The sequence below is a fragment of the Orycteropus afer genome, unplaced genomic scaffold (genome assembly GCF_000298275.1).
Source record: "Orycteropus afer afer isolate SDZICR_OR568_19922 unplaced genomic scaffold, OryAfe1.0 scaffold00005, whole genome shotgun sequence".
In the NCBI taxonomy this organism is placed as follows: Eukaryota; Metazoa; Chordata; class Mammalia; order Tubulidentata; family Orycteropodidae; genus Orycteropus; species Orycteropus afer.
In genome coordinates, this window is record NW_006921592.1 from 9,719,145 (window position 1) to 9,732,723 (window position 13,579).

A 13,579-nucleotide genomic window follows, 5' to 3' on the forward strand; every position below is an offset into this window, starting at 1 on the left:
CTATAACAATGCCAGCAGGGCTACTGGGATCCATCTGCTGCTTTCTTTCTGATAACAGATCTGGGGTCTCTCTGGAAGGAAATAGCTTGACAGGAAGAAAGAAAGATTAAGCCAACAGAAAAAGGCTGGATTTATGAAGCTGCACTTGAATATGGTAGAGCGTTTAACTCCTTAGGCCACTCTACTAATCCTCAATATATTCCTGCTTCTTTTCTTTGTTCCTTTTATCCAGAAATGTAATTTGTGAATGCCAAGGCTATCCTGGACACATCCTACTTACACACAAATTAAGTTCATAGAATTTAATACTAAAGGACGACTTGAACTCCTTTAGCTCTACCCACTAATTTTACAAATGATACTTAAGCTTGAGCTTAATCCTAATGGGAGAGCTAAACTGGAATTCAGATTTCTTGACTCACAGTCATTTATACACAATATGAGGAGGAAGGAGATATCGTTTCCAATCTAAAAATTATTTATTTCCCTTCCCTTAAGTTCCTTTTCAGAGTTAGCCTTTTTTTTTTTTTTTTTTTAACCTCTGGCTCTAGAAGAAGTGTCTTAAAAGGCAACTGAGGAGAAATGAAGGGCTCCAAAGAGTTTTAGCAAAACTCGAACTATGAAGGCAAGAATACATTCTGTTCCCTGCAAATAATACTGAAGTCCCTGGGCGGTGCAACTGGCCAAGCGCTTTGCCACTAACTGAAAGATTGGTGTTTCAAATCTACCTAGAGGGGCCCCAGAAGCAAGGTGGGGTGATTTGATTCCAGAAGGTCACAGCCATGAAAACCCCACTGAGCAAAGTTCTACTGTGACACACACGGTATAGCCAGGAGTCAGAATTCACTTGAAGGTAACTAGTTTGGTTTTGGAGTCTTCTTATGTCTATTAGTAAGTAAAACCAGTTACTGTCAAGTTAATTCTGACTCAGGGCAGCCCCACATGAGCAGAGTAGAACTGTGCTTCATAGGGATTTCAATGGCTGATTTTTCAAAAGTAGATCACTAGGCATTTCTTCTAAGGCACCCCAACCTCCAACCTTTAAGTTAGCAGCCAAGTGTGTTAATCGTTTGCAGTTCAGGAACTGCACTTGTAAAAGTAAGATCTTTTCATAAAACCAGAAGAGCCTTCTATGTATGGGTAACAGTGTGCCAGACTGAAAAAGTGCACGCTTCAGAGGTGTAACGTTTTGAATCCCGGAGTGTTCGCTCTGGTTACTTCATCATAAGCAAGTTATAGAACCTTTCAGAGGCTCAAATCACCCCCACTTCCCTCCCCAGCATATGTAAAATGAAGATAATAATACCTACCACTTCAGGGTTGAGGATTAAACCAGGGTGAGGATTAAACGAGATAAAGTGTACAAATTGCCTTGCACATAGTAGATGTGGAATAAATGGTAGTACTCTCCTCCCCTCCCGATTTTAACTGCCTATTTACTAGTAATAACAGTAAGAAAAAAGAGTAGATGGGCATAGAAGGATAGAAGGGTGGGTATGAGAATCTGAATAGAAATAGAAAGGGTTTTTTTTTTTTTTTTTGGCTGAAAACGGACATAAATCATCATGGTTATCAAGAAGTTGCTTTTGCTGATAGTGTGTTTTGCCCAACGAATATAAGCAAAGCTCCTATCATCTAGGTATTCTACGTATGCCATAATCTTTTGGGTTTTTTTTTTTCAGTTTCTAAGTAAAATGATTTCAGGAAAATATAAATCTAGCTTTTTGCTTACCCGTTTGGTCTTGGTTTCCTTGTTCTAGGCTCAAGGAACTCGGTCTCCTCCTCCATTTCCGCTTCAGGGATCATGTTTTTCTGAGAAGGCTGTGGTGAAAGCATTTCCCATTCATTGTCACGGGCAACAGCCTGCAACATAACAGCATCTGGCCCAGCCCTGCCTCGGCTCTTGTTCTTCCTTGATTGGCTGCTCAGATCAGAGGTTTCCTCTAATGCTAAAGATTCTAGAGGCTTCACTTCTCCCAGAACCTGCATCAGGTAACCCTTGCATGGGCTGGGGTCTAAGCCTGCCTCCATTGCCTCGGCAGACCATCCAGACCCTGAGATCCTGGCTTCTGGCTGACTTGAACCTTCTTCCAATGTTGGATCACTAACTTCATTGTGTCCCAAGACCATCCAACCTTGGTCTTGCTCAGGGCTTTCAGGAGATCTCTTATCGACTTTAGAAACCACTCTCTCTGTAGAATGGTCTTTTCTTTCATTCAAGGAGGCCGACTTCAGTGTGTCTGGGAAATTTGCTAAATGAGTTCCTGGCAGCCCCATTTCTTCAGAACTTTTGTGAGATTCTTCTAATTCAAATGTGCTTTCTCTTGCTTCACAGGCCTCTGACTTCCGAGGCAAATGTTCTTCATGGTTTACTAGTATGTAATCCATGTGTAGTGTATGATGATCTTCATTCTTTGTGCATTTTTGGTCCGTGTATTTTAATTGCTCAAGGTCTTCGGTAGGAATTGTTTTTTCATCTTTCGCATCTAACAGTTCCTTATTGGAACCTGGAAGTGGAAGATGAAGGTGAAAAGGGGAGAACAAGTTTTAATGAACACATTATATGATTTGTGATCTGTGCAAACTATCTGTCTAAAAAAAAGATATTTTAAGAAATAGTTTTCTCTTATAGAGTGGTTTAATTTTCTCATGCACTGCCAGGGCTAATTGTCCTCCATGCATTAGAGATTATTGTTGTTACTGAGGACCTGGTTAAGCATGTATTGTGGATACGGTTAAGTTCCTGTCCACCCACATGGGTAGGAAGAGGTATCTTACAAATACACTAGCTGAGTGAGTTCAATTAAGGGAGCAGTTTTTTGGGGTAGGTAGAGAGAGACATTTCTTACCATTTGGTGATTCTATGTCTCCACCTACTGGTGAATAAGAATGATCTGTTTCTGCATCCCAGTCAACATCGTTGGACGGGGAGGACTCCACGTTTGAGCCTCTGACAGGCAAAGAAAGGGACTCAGAGTCTTCACGAATATGCAGCGCCACCAGCTGGAGTCCAGGCTCTCTGCCTTTGGTCTCTGTGTGGTTTTCCTTGTCTCCTTCATCAGGCAGGGCAGAAAGCAAGAGCTCTGTGACTTCACTCCCTAGAGACTCATCCTCTGGAGACGCAGCTTCCTCCGTCTTCTCAGCACCGTGGGTGGGTTCTGTGAGATAGGACAAATCAAAGGGAGGTGTGTATGGTGCCAGTGGTTGCTTCAAGGCATCTTCCTCCAAGGGACCCTCCAAGGGAGGGTCAGCACCATAGAGAAAGTGATCCGGCTCTTTCAGTAAGTCTTCATCAATATTTTGGCCCATTACATCACATTCAAAATCACCCCACGATGCTTCGGATGAACAGATATCTTGCTTCCCTGCATCCCCATCAATTGGTGTTTCAGGATTGCCCTCTGACAGTGTCAATCTGCTCATATCATCTATTGTTCCTGTGGATGTGTTGAGACCTGAGGCATCACTGAAACTGTGGTCAAAGGCAGCTTCACTTACATCCAAACCTGTGTCTGAGACGAGCAGAGTGTTAGTAACTGAGGCAGAATCCTCAGTGGCAAAATGTTGCTCATAGTCAAGCAAGGCCCTTGCATCTCTCTGACTTTCAGGAACAGAGCCCTCTGATACCCAGTGGCAGTTGCCATCCAGAGCTGGCTCTGGGTGAGTCACAAAAATACTGGTTCCTGCATTTTCAATCACTGGGATTGTTCTGTCAAAAGGTCCTAAAACTGGTGCTACATCTGAACTGGTTCCTATTTCTGATGCTTTTAAATCTGTGTTATTTTCATCATTTATTTGAGAAGGTTCCAGAAAAAATTTATGAGACACAGGCTGAGACACACCACTTCTATTTGCTTGTTTGCTGACTGCAGGGAGTGGAATGACATTTTCAGAATACAGTCCTGAATTGTATGGGACAAATTCCTGCCTAGGTTCCTCACTGGGCTCTTCATCCATCTTTGGTTCAGTGACATATAACTCGTTGGGTTCCACTTCAGGTCCCATCCAAGCACTGATATGGTGCTCAGTCTCCTGCTTTGCTTCATAATCATGACATATATCAGGGCTGCTGGAAGCCTGCGAGTTGCTATCGTGGTCACAGTGAGTCAGTATATCAGGATTCTCACCATCTGCTTTCAAACTGCAAGGCTGTTTGGCATCCATCCACAAGTCAGGCGAAGCTGAGGCCAGCTGCCCAGCCTCTTGGAAATTGCCATGTAAAATATCTGGAACAAATATACCTTGAGGGCCCTCACTAGGGGTAAAGTCATTCCATCCTAAGCCTGACTTCTTTATCAGTTGAGTAGGAGAACTGACAACAGCGACATTTTCTAAAGCAATGCTTGAATCTATCATTTCACTGGTGTATGATTTTTCTTGTTCCCACCAGTTTGTTTCTTGACATTCAAAACTTGAAATATGAGATATAACACATTCATTTTCACCTGTAAATTTTGGGTTTGACTCATCTCTGTCTGGCAGCAGGGCATCTTGACACTGCTCTTGGATATGTGTTCCAGAACTAAGTTCATTGCCAGCAGAAGATATAAAGATTTGCTCTCTCAAATCCTTTTCTTTAATTTGGTCCAATATTTCCAGGTGGTTAAGCTCATCAGTATTGGAGTCTGGCTCTTTTGGTTGAATGTTCCAAAGTAGCTCATGGGAGTTCTTCCCATTACTCTCCGGAAAGGTGGACTGATGGTTATTCTCAAAAGGATTAGTACGATGTGTTTCCATGGATTCAATATCACCATGAATGGGTACTCCCCAAGGATCCACATTTTGGTAGACTGAAGAATTCATCTCTAACACATCACTTGAGTTTGACAGTTTCCTTTCAAATGCCTTCTCAACTGATCTTCCTTCTTGTGGAGAGGCAGTCCACCACTCCACACTCTCAGCTGAGAAGCCAAGCATTTCCAATTTAGAATTATTCACAGTCTGTGGTTCAGTTTGGGGAGATATGTGCCACGCAGCATCTCCTGTCTTCACTGCTTCTGGAGAAGACTTTGTTCCCCTGTCCACTGCAGTAATCTGTATTTGAGTCTCCTTTAGTTGTGAGAAATTCCAGTGATCAGGGCTGCTTTGTTGATCATCATGGAATGGATTTGACTTATTCTCATTTTCTGCTGGCTCTGAACTGCCTACATATTCAGAACATTCATGAATGTTGGGATCACTCGTGGACAAGAACTTATTAGGTTCATTTAGTGAATCTAATTTTGGTGAGAAATTCCATTGATCAGGGCTGCTTTGTTGATCATCATGGAATGAGTTTGACTTATTCACATTCCCTGCCATCTCTGAGCTACCTACATATTCAGAACATTCCTGAATGTTGGGATCACTTGTGGCCAATAACTTATTAGGTTCATTTAGTGAATCTAATTTTGGTGAGAAATTCCATTGATCAGGGCTGCTTTGTTGATCATCATGGAATAAGTTTGACTTATTCGCATCCCCTGCCATCTCTGAACTACCTACATATTCAGAACATTCATGAATGTTGGGATCTCTCGTGGACAAGAGCTCATTAGGTTCATTTAGTGAATCTAATTTTGGTGAGAAATTCCATTGATCAGGGCTTCTTTGTTGATCATCGTGGAATGAGTTTGACTTATTCGCATCCTCTGCCATCTCTGAACTACCTACATATTCAGAACATTCATGAATGTTGGGATCACTCGTGGCCAATAACTTACTAGGTTCATTTAGTGAATCTAATTTTGGTGAGAAATTCCATTGATCAAGGCTGCTTTGTTGATCATCGTGGAATGAGTTTGACTTATTCACATCCTCTGGCACCTCTGAACTACCTACATATTCAGAACATTCGTGCATGTTGGGATCACTCGTGGTCAAGAACTTATTAGGTTCATTTAGTGAATCTAATTTTGGTGAGAAATTCCATTGATCAGGGCTGCTTTGTTGATCATTGTGGAATGAGTTTGGCTTATTTGCATCCTCTGCCATCTCTAAACTGCCTACATTTTCAGAACATTCATGAATGTTGGCATCAGTCATGGCCAAGACCTTATTAGGTTCATTTAGTGAATCTAATTTTGGTGAGAAATTCCAATGATCAGGGCTGCTTTGTTGATCATCATAAAATGGGTATGAGTTATTCTCAATTTCTGCTGGTTTAGAAATGCCTATATATTCAGAATATTCCTGAACATTGGGCTCAGCTGTGGCCAAGAACTGATTAGATTTATCCAATGAATCTAATGGTGGTGACAAATTCCAGTGACCAGAGTTGCTTTGTTGATTGTCATAAAGTGGGTTTGAGTTACTCTCATTTTCTGCTGGTTCTGAACTGTTTATATGTTCAGAACATTCCTGAATGTTGAGATCAGTTGTGGTTAATAACTGATTAGATTCATTCATTGAGTTCCAAGCTCTAGATTCACTCTGAGCATCCGGGTAAGTGGCCAAATGGATCTCTTTCTCCAGTGACTCTTCCTCCTCTGCATGATCATCATCAGAGCTTGAGCTTGCTGAAATGGACTTGGCATCTTCTAGCTGCACAGCTTCAGGAAAGTCACGTTTATTTTTCTCCTGCTGGCTAACCACAAGATTTCCTTCCTGATATGTACCTGAGTATTCAGAATATTTGCCTGTTTCGGGGCTGGATAAAGAGGATAAGGAATCCCCATCTACTGAGTAATTCCAAATCTCTAAAAATTTAGGCACCTTGTGCTCAAAGCTCTTTTCAGACTCTTCCATTTGGTTTTCCTCCAGGTCTTTTATTTCAGAAATTACTTCTACTTGGCCATCAGTGGTACTTGCTTCAGATTCTTGGTAATTCCGCCCACTCCAACCATCTTGATTCTCTTTCTTATGCTCACTATTGGGTATGTGATTCCAGGAAAGCAATGCTGCTGAAGAATCATTTAGATCTGGACTTGATGCACTTGAATGTGTATACTCACTAGAAATACTACCTTTGCCACAATTTACAGGTGAACTAGCTCCTGGAAGGCTGTTTTCAGTATTCTCAATTTCAAGATTCTTAGTGATCTCAGAACTTGTGCAATTGACCTGCACATCATTCTCTTTAGGGCCATCACAAATGTCAAGGCTTTGGGGAAATTCATGAGGTGAATCTTCATTCATTCTCTCAGGCTCCAGAATGTTACATTCCTCTGTTTCTTCAAACTCCATTTCAGATAAAGATACATTTTCTGTTAAATCCATCCTACCTGAAACTTCAGTAGCCCCACTCAAATTCCTGTGGTTCAGGAAGTGCTTTTCATAGGTATCTTTTGCCTGCAAGTTGTTTGTAGACATTCCTATTTGAACATCACAGGAATCCAGATTGTAAGATCTTTTCTTATGTTCTAAAATCTCCTCTAGTTCCTCAGTCTGAGGACTGTAAGTGACTGAAGGAGACCGGATTTTGCCTAATTCCATGCAGATTTCTTGATGCTCAGATGCAACTAGAGAAGAGAGTTCCTGGCCACCTTCCCCTTTTCTGGAACTCCCTGAGGTGCTGTCCACCTCAGAGCTTATCACCTCCTCCTGACCAATGCATACTCTATCAGTGGCTTCAAGGGCTTCCTTCTGACTTCTACTTTGTCCATAGCTATGACCTTCCCATAGATCTGAATGTGAAAAATGCTCTGAGTTCCCATGCCTGGAGGCCAAGGATGCTATATCACCCTGCAAGTTTTCCCTCCATATGTCCTGGTTGTCAGGGTCAGCTGTAAGTGCTTCTGACTGACTGGCTCTAGAGGCATCAAGTACATCTGGGATGTAATTGTCCTGAACTTTTTCTGATGAGCCAGGAGTTTCAGGAGTCAATTTGTTTTGTTCTGAATCTGTAATATGTGATGGGCTGGGTAACATCAATGATGACATATCATTATCTCTCATGACAGAATCCCAAATGTTGTTTGCAATGAGCTGCCCACTTTTTTCATTCAGTATGTGATATTCATTGGGAGCAGTGTCCTTGCTGGGCTCAGAAGAGGCAGGAAGTTCCCAGTCTACCTGATTCGCTTCCGGATACTCCATGCTCCACGGTTCTAGTTGTCTGACTTGAAATCGGGTTTCCAGTTCAGTACCTTCAATAATATATCCTTGTGTTTGACCTTCACTGAGGATTGCCACACCCCCACTGCAGTCATCCCAGTCCAAATCATTATCCATATCCGAGATTGTTGCAGTGGACTGTGTGTCCTCCAGAATCACTCTGTTCCACAAATCAAGGTTGTCAGGTGCCCCCTGCTGGGAGTTGGTGCTACTGTGTAAGAGTGTGAGCTGTCGGTTAGTTTCATTGTACAGCTGCATCATCCTGGGGTCATCATAGCTAGACTGGCTGCTGTCGCCAACATCATCCTCCACAGAGATGTTCTTATCATATGTTTGTTCATTCTGGAGGAAATCTTTATTTGGGTTGTGAGAGATATTTATTTCAGAACTATTATCATCATGAGTTGAGGCCCACATTTCTAGGTTCTCAGGACCTGAACTAATTCGATTTCTAGGTGGCTCCTCTGCTGATTGAGGAGGTATTTTGGCCTCCTCTGCAGTACAGTTAGCATCTTTGGACTCAAAACCTTCTTCTTTATTAAATGGCTTGTTTTCGGTTTCTTTTTCATCTCCAGCAAAAGTCGGTGATGTATAAGAATCAGAGGTGGAGTAGTTGGTATCTAAGGGGGAAGCCACTGAATCTTCACCGATGTTGGATGCACTATAATCGGAGCACTTGTATGATAAGAAAGAATCTTCCCAAGGAGCTAGAATGTCTGATCCTCCTTTCTTGGTACTTTCCTCAAAAAGGTTCCAAGAATCTACCTTTTCATACATCTTTCCTCTAATTTTAGGATCCACTAAACCATTCTGTTCTTCCTTTGGTGACTTCGAATGATTCCATGCATGATCCAGATTAGAACTGGGATTTCCAGATACAAGGAAATTATCTGGGGAGTCATTGTTCTTCTTGCCCCAGATTTCTGGGGCTACTTCTTTATTTGCATCACTGAGCAGATTGTTCACTAGGTTTTCTGAAGGAAAAGAGAATCCACTTTTTGCCATGGCCCACTCATGTGGGTCCATCACGGAAGGTGTTTCACCACTCATTGGGTGCAGATTCCAGGTACTTTTCAAGGCTGTAGTGTCACCTTCTTTACCAAATGCACTCCAGGCAGGGTATGCACCTACAGGCACTGGTTCACTTTCATCCGTGGGGTTTCTCCATGGCTCAGGCATTGTTGTGGGAGATCGATCAGAATGCCACAAAGCAGCAAAGTCTTCAATCAGGTGGTTTGTTCCTTGAGAAGTATTTGACAAACGTGATTTCTCAGGGGGCAGGCTTTGAAACTGCAAGTTATCTTCAGTTTGGTCTTGATTCTCACTGCTACCCAATACAGGTTGGCCAAATTCAGACTCCCAGGTACCTGATTTTGAGAATTCAAGACTCTTTGGCTGAAATACAGAATCAGAGGCTCTCCTATCAGCTGGGTTTGGTTTATGATCTTTCCATGACTCAGGGCTCTGGAAGACAGATTCCTGTTCACTGGAACTCCATGCATTGGCAATATTTTTAGAGTCAATTTCTAAACTCCCCCACCAGCTGCTGCACCGTGCATGGGACTGAGATGGCCCTGTGTGGCCTGTGTCAATTGCATTTTGGGTCATATCTTCTGGAAAGAGTAGGGCTTGTTCTTCAGTGGATGGTGAGCTTTCTACAAAGCTATTCATAGGTGTTGGTGGAACTCTCTTTCCAATATTTTTTAATCTTTCTGGTGAAAGAGATTCATCTCCCACAAAATCTGTCAAGTTTAAATTTCTTTCAGAGTTATCCCTGGGACTTTCTTGTCTCTGGACAAACTCCTCATCAAATTCCACAAGGCTATCTTTGCCAGCTGTTGACAAAAGTGAACTGGATGAATAACTAGACATGTTGATCCCTATCTCATCAAGTCCTTTGGGCCCAGTGGGGAGCTGTCCTTCTGATGAATCACTGTTGGGGAAGAAGTCATCTTCTGGGGAGAAGTCAGCAGAATGGGAAGATGGCTGGGACTGCCCAGAAACCATAGGTGCAGGATCAAAGTTGAAGAGGTCAAAGTGTTCACCATGTTCACCAGACCGTGTGTGCTCCTCAGCTACTGCCCCTTCAGGGATGGGGCTGTATGACTCAAACCCTGGGAGGAGGCTGTGGTGAGGCCCAGCACCTTCTCCCACTGGACTGTCATCACTGAGGAAAACTGAGCTCTCCTTGGATGAACGGCTGCTCCTAATGGTGGCCAACCCACTATCTGGGCTCACGAGGTCTACATTGACATCCACCTGAGCCTGGTTAGAATCATTGAGGTCTGGAGGATTTTCTATGAAATTCACAGAGCTGGGCTGTGGCTCTATGTCAGAACCATACAACTCCATAATCCCGGAAGACCCCTGGGAGAGTGGGGCGCTGCCTGCCACAGCTTCAGTGGAGGATGTCCGGCTGTTGGAGACCATCTCTGGACACCTCCGATTGATGACTTCCTTGACAAGGAGAACAACTTGATCACAAGTCACAGAAGGGTTCTCCTGCTGGTACACCAGGATCTCGTCACAGCCACACTCAAAGGGCTCCAGTTCTAGGCAAGGGCTCTGACACTCTTCCAGTTCACAACAAATCTGTCAGGGAAGCACAGGAGTTCAGGTGAGCACTCAAGCTGTCTTTGCTCTTTACAATTGGTTTAATAAATTGATTATATTAATCAATTAAAAATTAATATGTGCCCATCTGTTTAAAAAAAAGAAAAGAAAAAACCCTCCAACAACTGAGAATTGTATAATGTAAAACATGGAAAGTATCACTTAATATAACAGCATCCCTTTCTCCAATCCTTTCAAGATATCTTTTATTTAACTCAAAATCAATTTTGCTGGCTCCTGAAAGGTAAGAGAAAGAAATTTAAAAGCATCTAATTTTTTTCCTCAGTGTAATATTATATATCATTTTCCAACAAGACTGAAACTCAAGTTTTCAAAAAAGCAGAAAGGTTGCTGGTTCACTGCCTTCAAGGCTAGGGGAAAAGTGTTGAAATAAGGGAAAATGGGTCTGAGGAAAGGCTTTTCTTTAGGAGCAAGTTAACAGAACCAGCTTTATCCTCTGATAGCATCAGAAGGCAAAGGATGAAAGAGATAGAAACTACCAGAAGCAAAGTTTTCCAAACATCATTCAGGCCAAAGCTGTCCCTTGGTGCCATGGGGAGCAGTGACATGGAACCCAGAAGAGACTAATTAATGTAGGAGCCAAAGCTGACTTGGAAAGCAGAGGAGAAGTTGGGACCATCAGTATGAGGCCAGCATCGGACTTTGGCTTTATGGTTTTTAGGAAATGTTGGGGGTATTTTGCCACTATAGGCCTTTGAAAAATTCTCCACAGGTTTAGTGGAAGTAATAATAACCATAGAGCTTGTATAGATAGTAACAATAATAAGAAATCCATTTCCCTTGCTGTCAATTCTGACTCATAGTGACCCTGTAAAACAGAGTACTACTGCCCCACAGGGTTTTCAAGGCTATAAATCTTTACAGAAGCAGACTGCCACATGTTTCTCTCACAGAGTGGCTGGTGAGTTAGAACTGACTCATGTTTTAGTTAGCAGCCAAGTGCTCTAACCACTGTGTCATGGGGGCTTGTGTGCCAGACACAGTGCCAAGAACTTATAAGCCCTACCTCATTTCATCTTCATCATAAATTATGAGGTAGGGATGTATTATCACCATTTTACCATTGAGGGAACTAAGACTCCAAAGGTTAAATAATTATCCAACAACACATAGCTAAAAAGTGATGGAGCCAGGTTTGGAACTCAGGCAGTCAAGATTCAGAAGCTGACTTAACCCACTGTGGGACCAAAGGTCAGAGAAGGGTTCCTTTAGAGCACAGATTTTTTACTATGTTGCTCAAATCCCAGGAGACTGAGGAACTGTCTGTGTGGTGTTGCCCGAGATAATGAACACAATACATAAATGAAGGTGGCTAAGAAGAGGGAGAACCAAATGGAATTGTAGCAGTGCTAAGGGGCTCTTTCATATGTGGACATGAGAAAGCACAGAGGGAGGGTATGAGTACCTGCGGTTATAGATTATGAGAGCCAAAAAGGATCTCTTAGAGGACAGAAGGTAAAGATAAGCAAAAGAAAGGAATGGAGACTTTGCCTCTAGCCACCTGTGGATAAAAGAGGTACATTAAAGTAGTTGCTGTCAGGTCAGTTATGACTAATGGTAACCCCGTATGTGTCAGAGTAGACCTTTGTTGTACAGGGTTTTTAACAGCCAATTTTTCAGCAGATTGCCAGGCTTTTCTTCTGAAGTGCCTCTGGATAGATTCAAACCTCCAACATTTGCTTAGCTGTCGATTGTATTAACTATTTGTACCACCCAAGGACTCTGTCTAATAAAATTTTGAGGAAAGATTAGTGATAGGTCCTTTCTATGTCTTTGCAGTCCATATTAATTAATAATGTGTGTTCTCGTATTAATTATTAAATATACCTCGTTTGGTATGCCCAATGGCCTGTTTTGATTAATTTGTTGAATTATTGTTTCCAAAGTATTGGGTTAAAAGACTCATATATAACTTAGAGAATACAACTAATTACCCCATCAAAATTTTAGTACCTGGAGACAAACTAACTTTGATTAAATCATCAGATCACCAATGACTAAATATTGGGCATCAAACTGTTATGAAATGAATTATGTCCCTCAAACAAGATATATTAAAGTCCTAACCCTCAGTAAAGGAGCTCTGGTAGTGTAGTGCCTAAGGCACTTGACTGCTAACCAGAAGGCTGGCAGTTCAAACCCACCAGCCACTCTTCGGAAGGAAGGTTGGACAATCTACTTCCATAGTGATACTGCCTCGGAAACCCAAGGAGGGGTTGCTATGAGTCGGGTCTGACTCGAAAGCAAATAACAACAACAACCCTCAGTACCTGAGGATCTGACCTTGTTTGGAAATAGTCTTTGAAGATATTATTAAAGTTAGCATGAAAACAAACCAAACCAAACTCACTGCTGTTGAGTTAGATCTGACTCATAGCGATCCCTCCTTGGGTTCCTGAGGTGGTATCACTATGGAAGTAGATTGCCCAACCTTCCTTCCAAGGAGTGTCTGGTGGATTTGAACTGCCAGCCTTCTGATTAGCAATCAAATGCCTTAGGCACTATGCCACCAGAGCTCCTCAGTTAGCATGAAGTCATACTATATACGATAGGATGGGCCTTCATCCTATATGATTAATGTCCTTATAAGAAGAGAAGAAGAAACACAGAGAGACAGATAGACATAAAAGGAAAACAGTCATGAGAAGACAGAGGCAGAGAATGGAGTGATGCATCTATTAAGCCAACGAACGCCAAGTATTGCCAGGGAACACCAGAACTAGGAAAAGGCAGGGAAACATCTGCCCTCTAGAGACTTCAGTGAGAGCATTGATCTATCTACACCTTGATTTAGTATTTCTGGCCTCCAGGACTGTGAGGAAATACATTTCCATTGTTAAGCCACCCAATTTGTGGTACTTTGTAATGGCAGCCCTACGACCCTAACACAAGGATTAGCCTTGTGAGCAAT

The 13,579-nt window shown here is 42.3% G+C and overlaps 1 protein-coding gene across 1 annotated transcript in view; it reads right to left on the reverse strand.

The window, feature by feature from the left end:
- PRUNE2 (prune homolog 2 with BCH domain) overlaps positions 1-13,579 on the reverse strand; it is a 362,578-nt gene that overhangs the window by 97,973 nt on the left and 251,026 nt on the right. Inside the window, 3 exon segments of the mRNA XM_042780613.1 lie at positions 1,733-2,507; positions 2,850-5,697; positions 6,034-10,626. Coding sequence (XP_042636547.1) covers positions 1,733-2,507; positions 2,850-5,697; positions 6,034-10,626 — 8,216 coding nt within the window.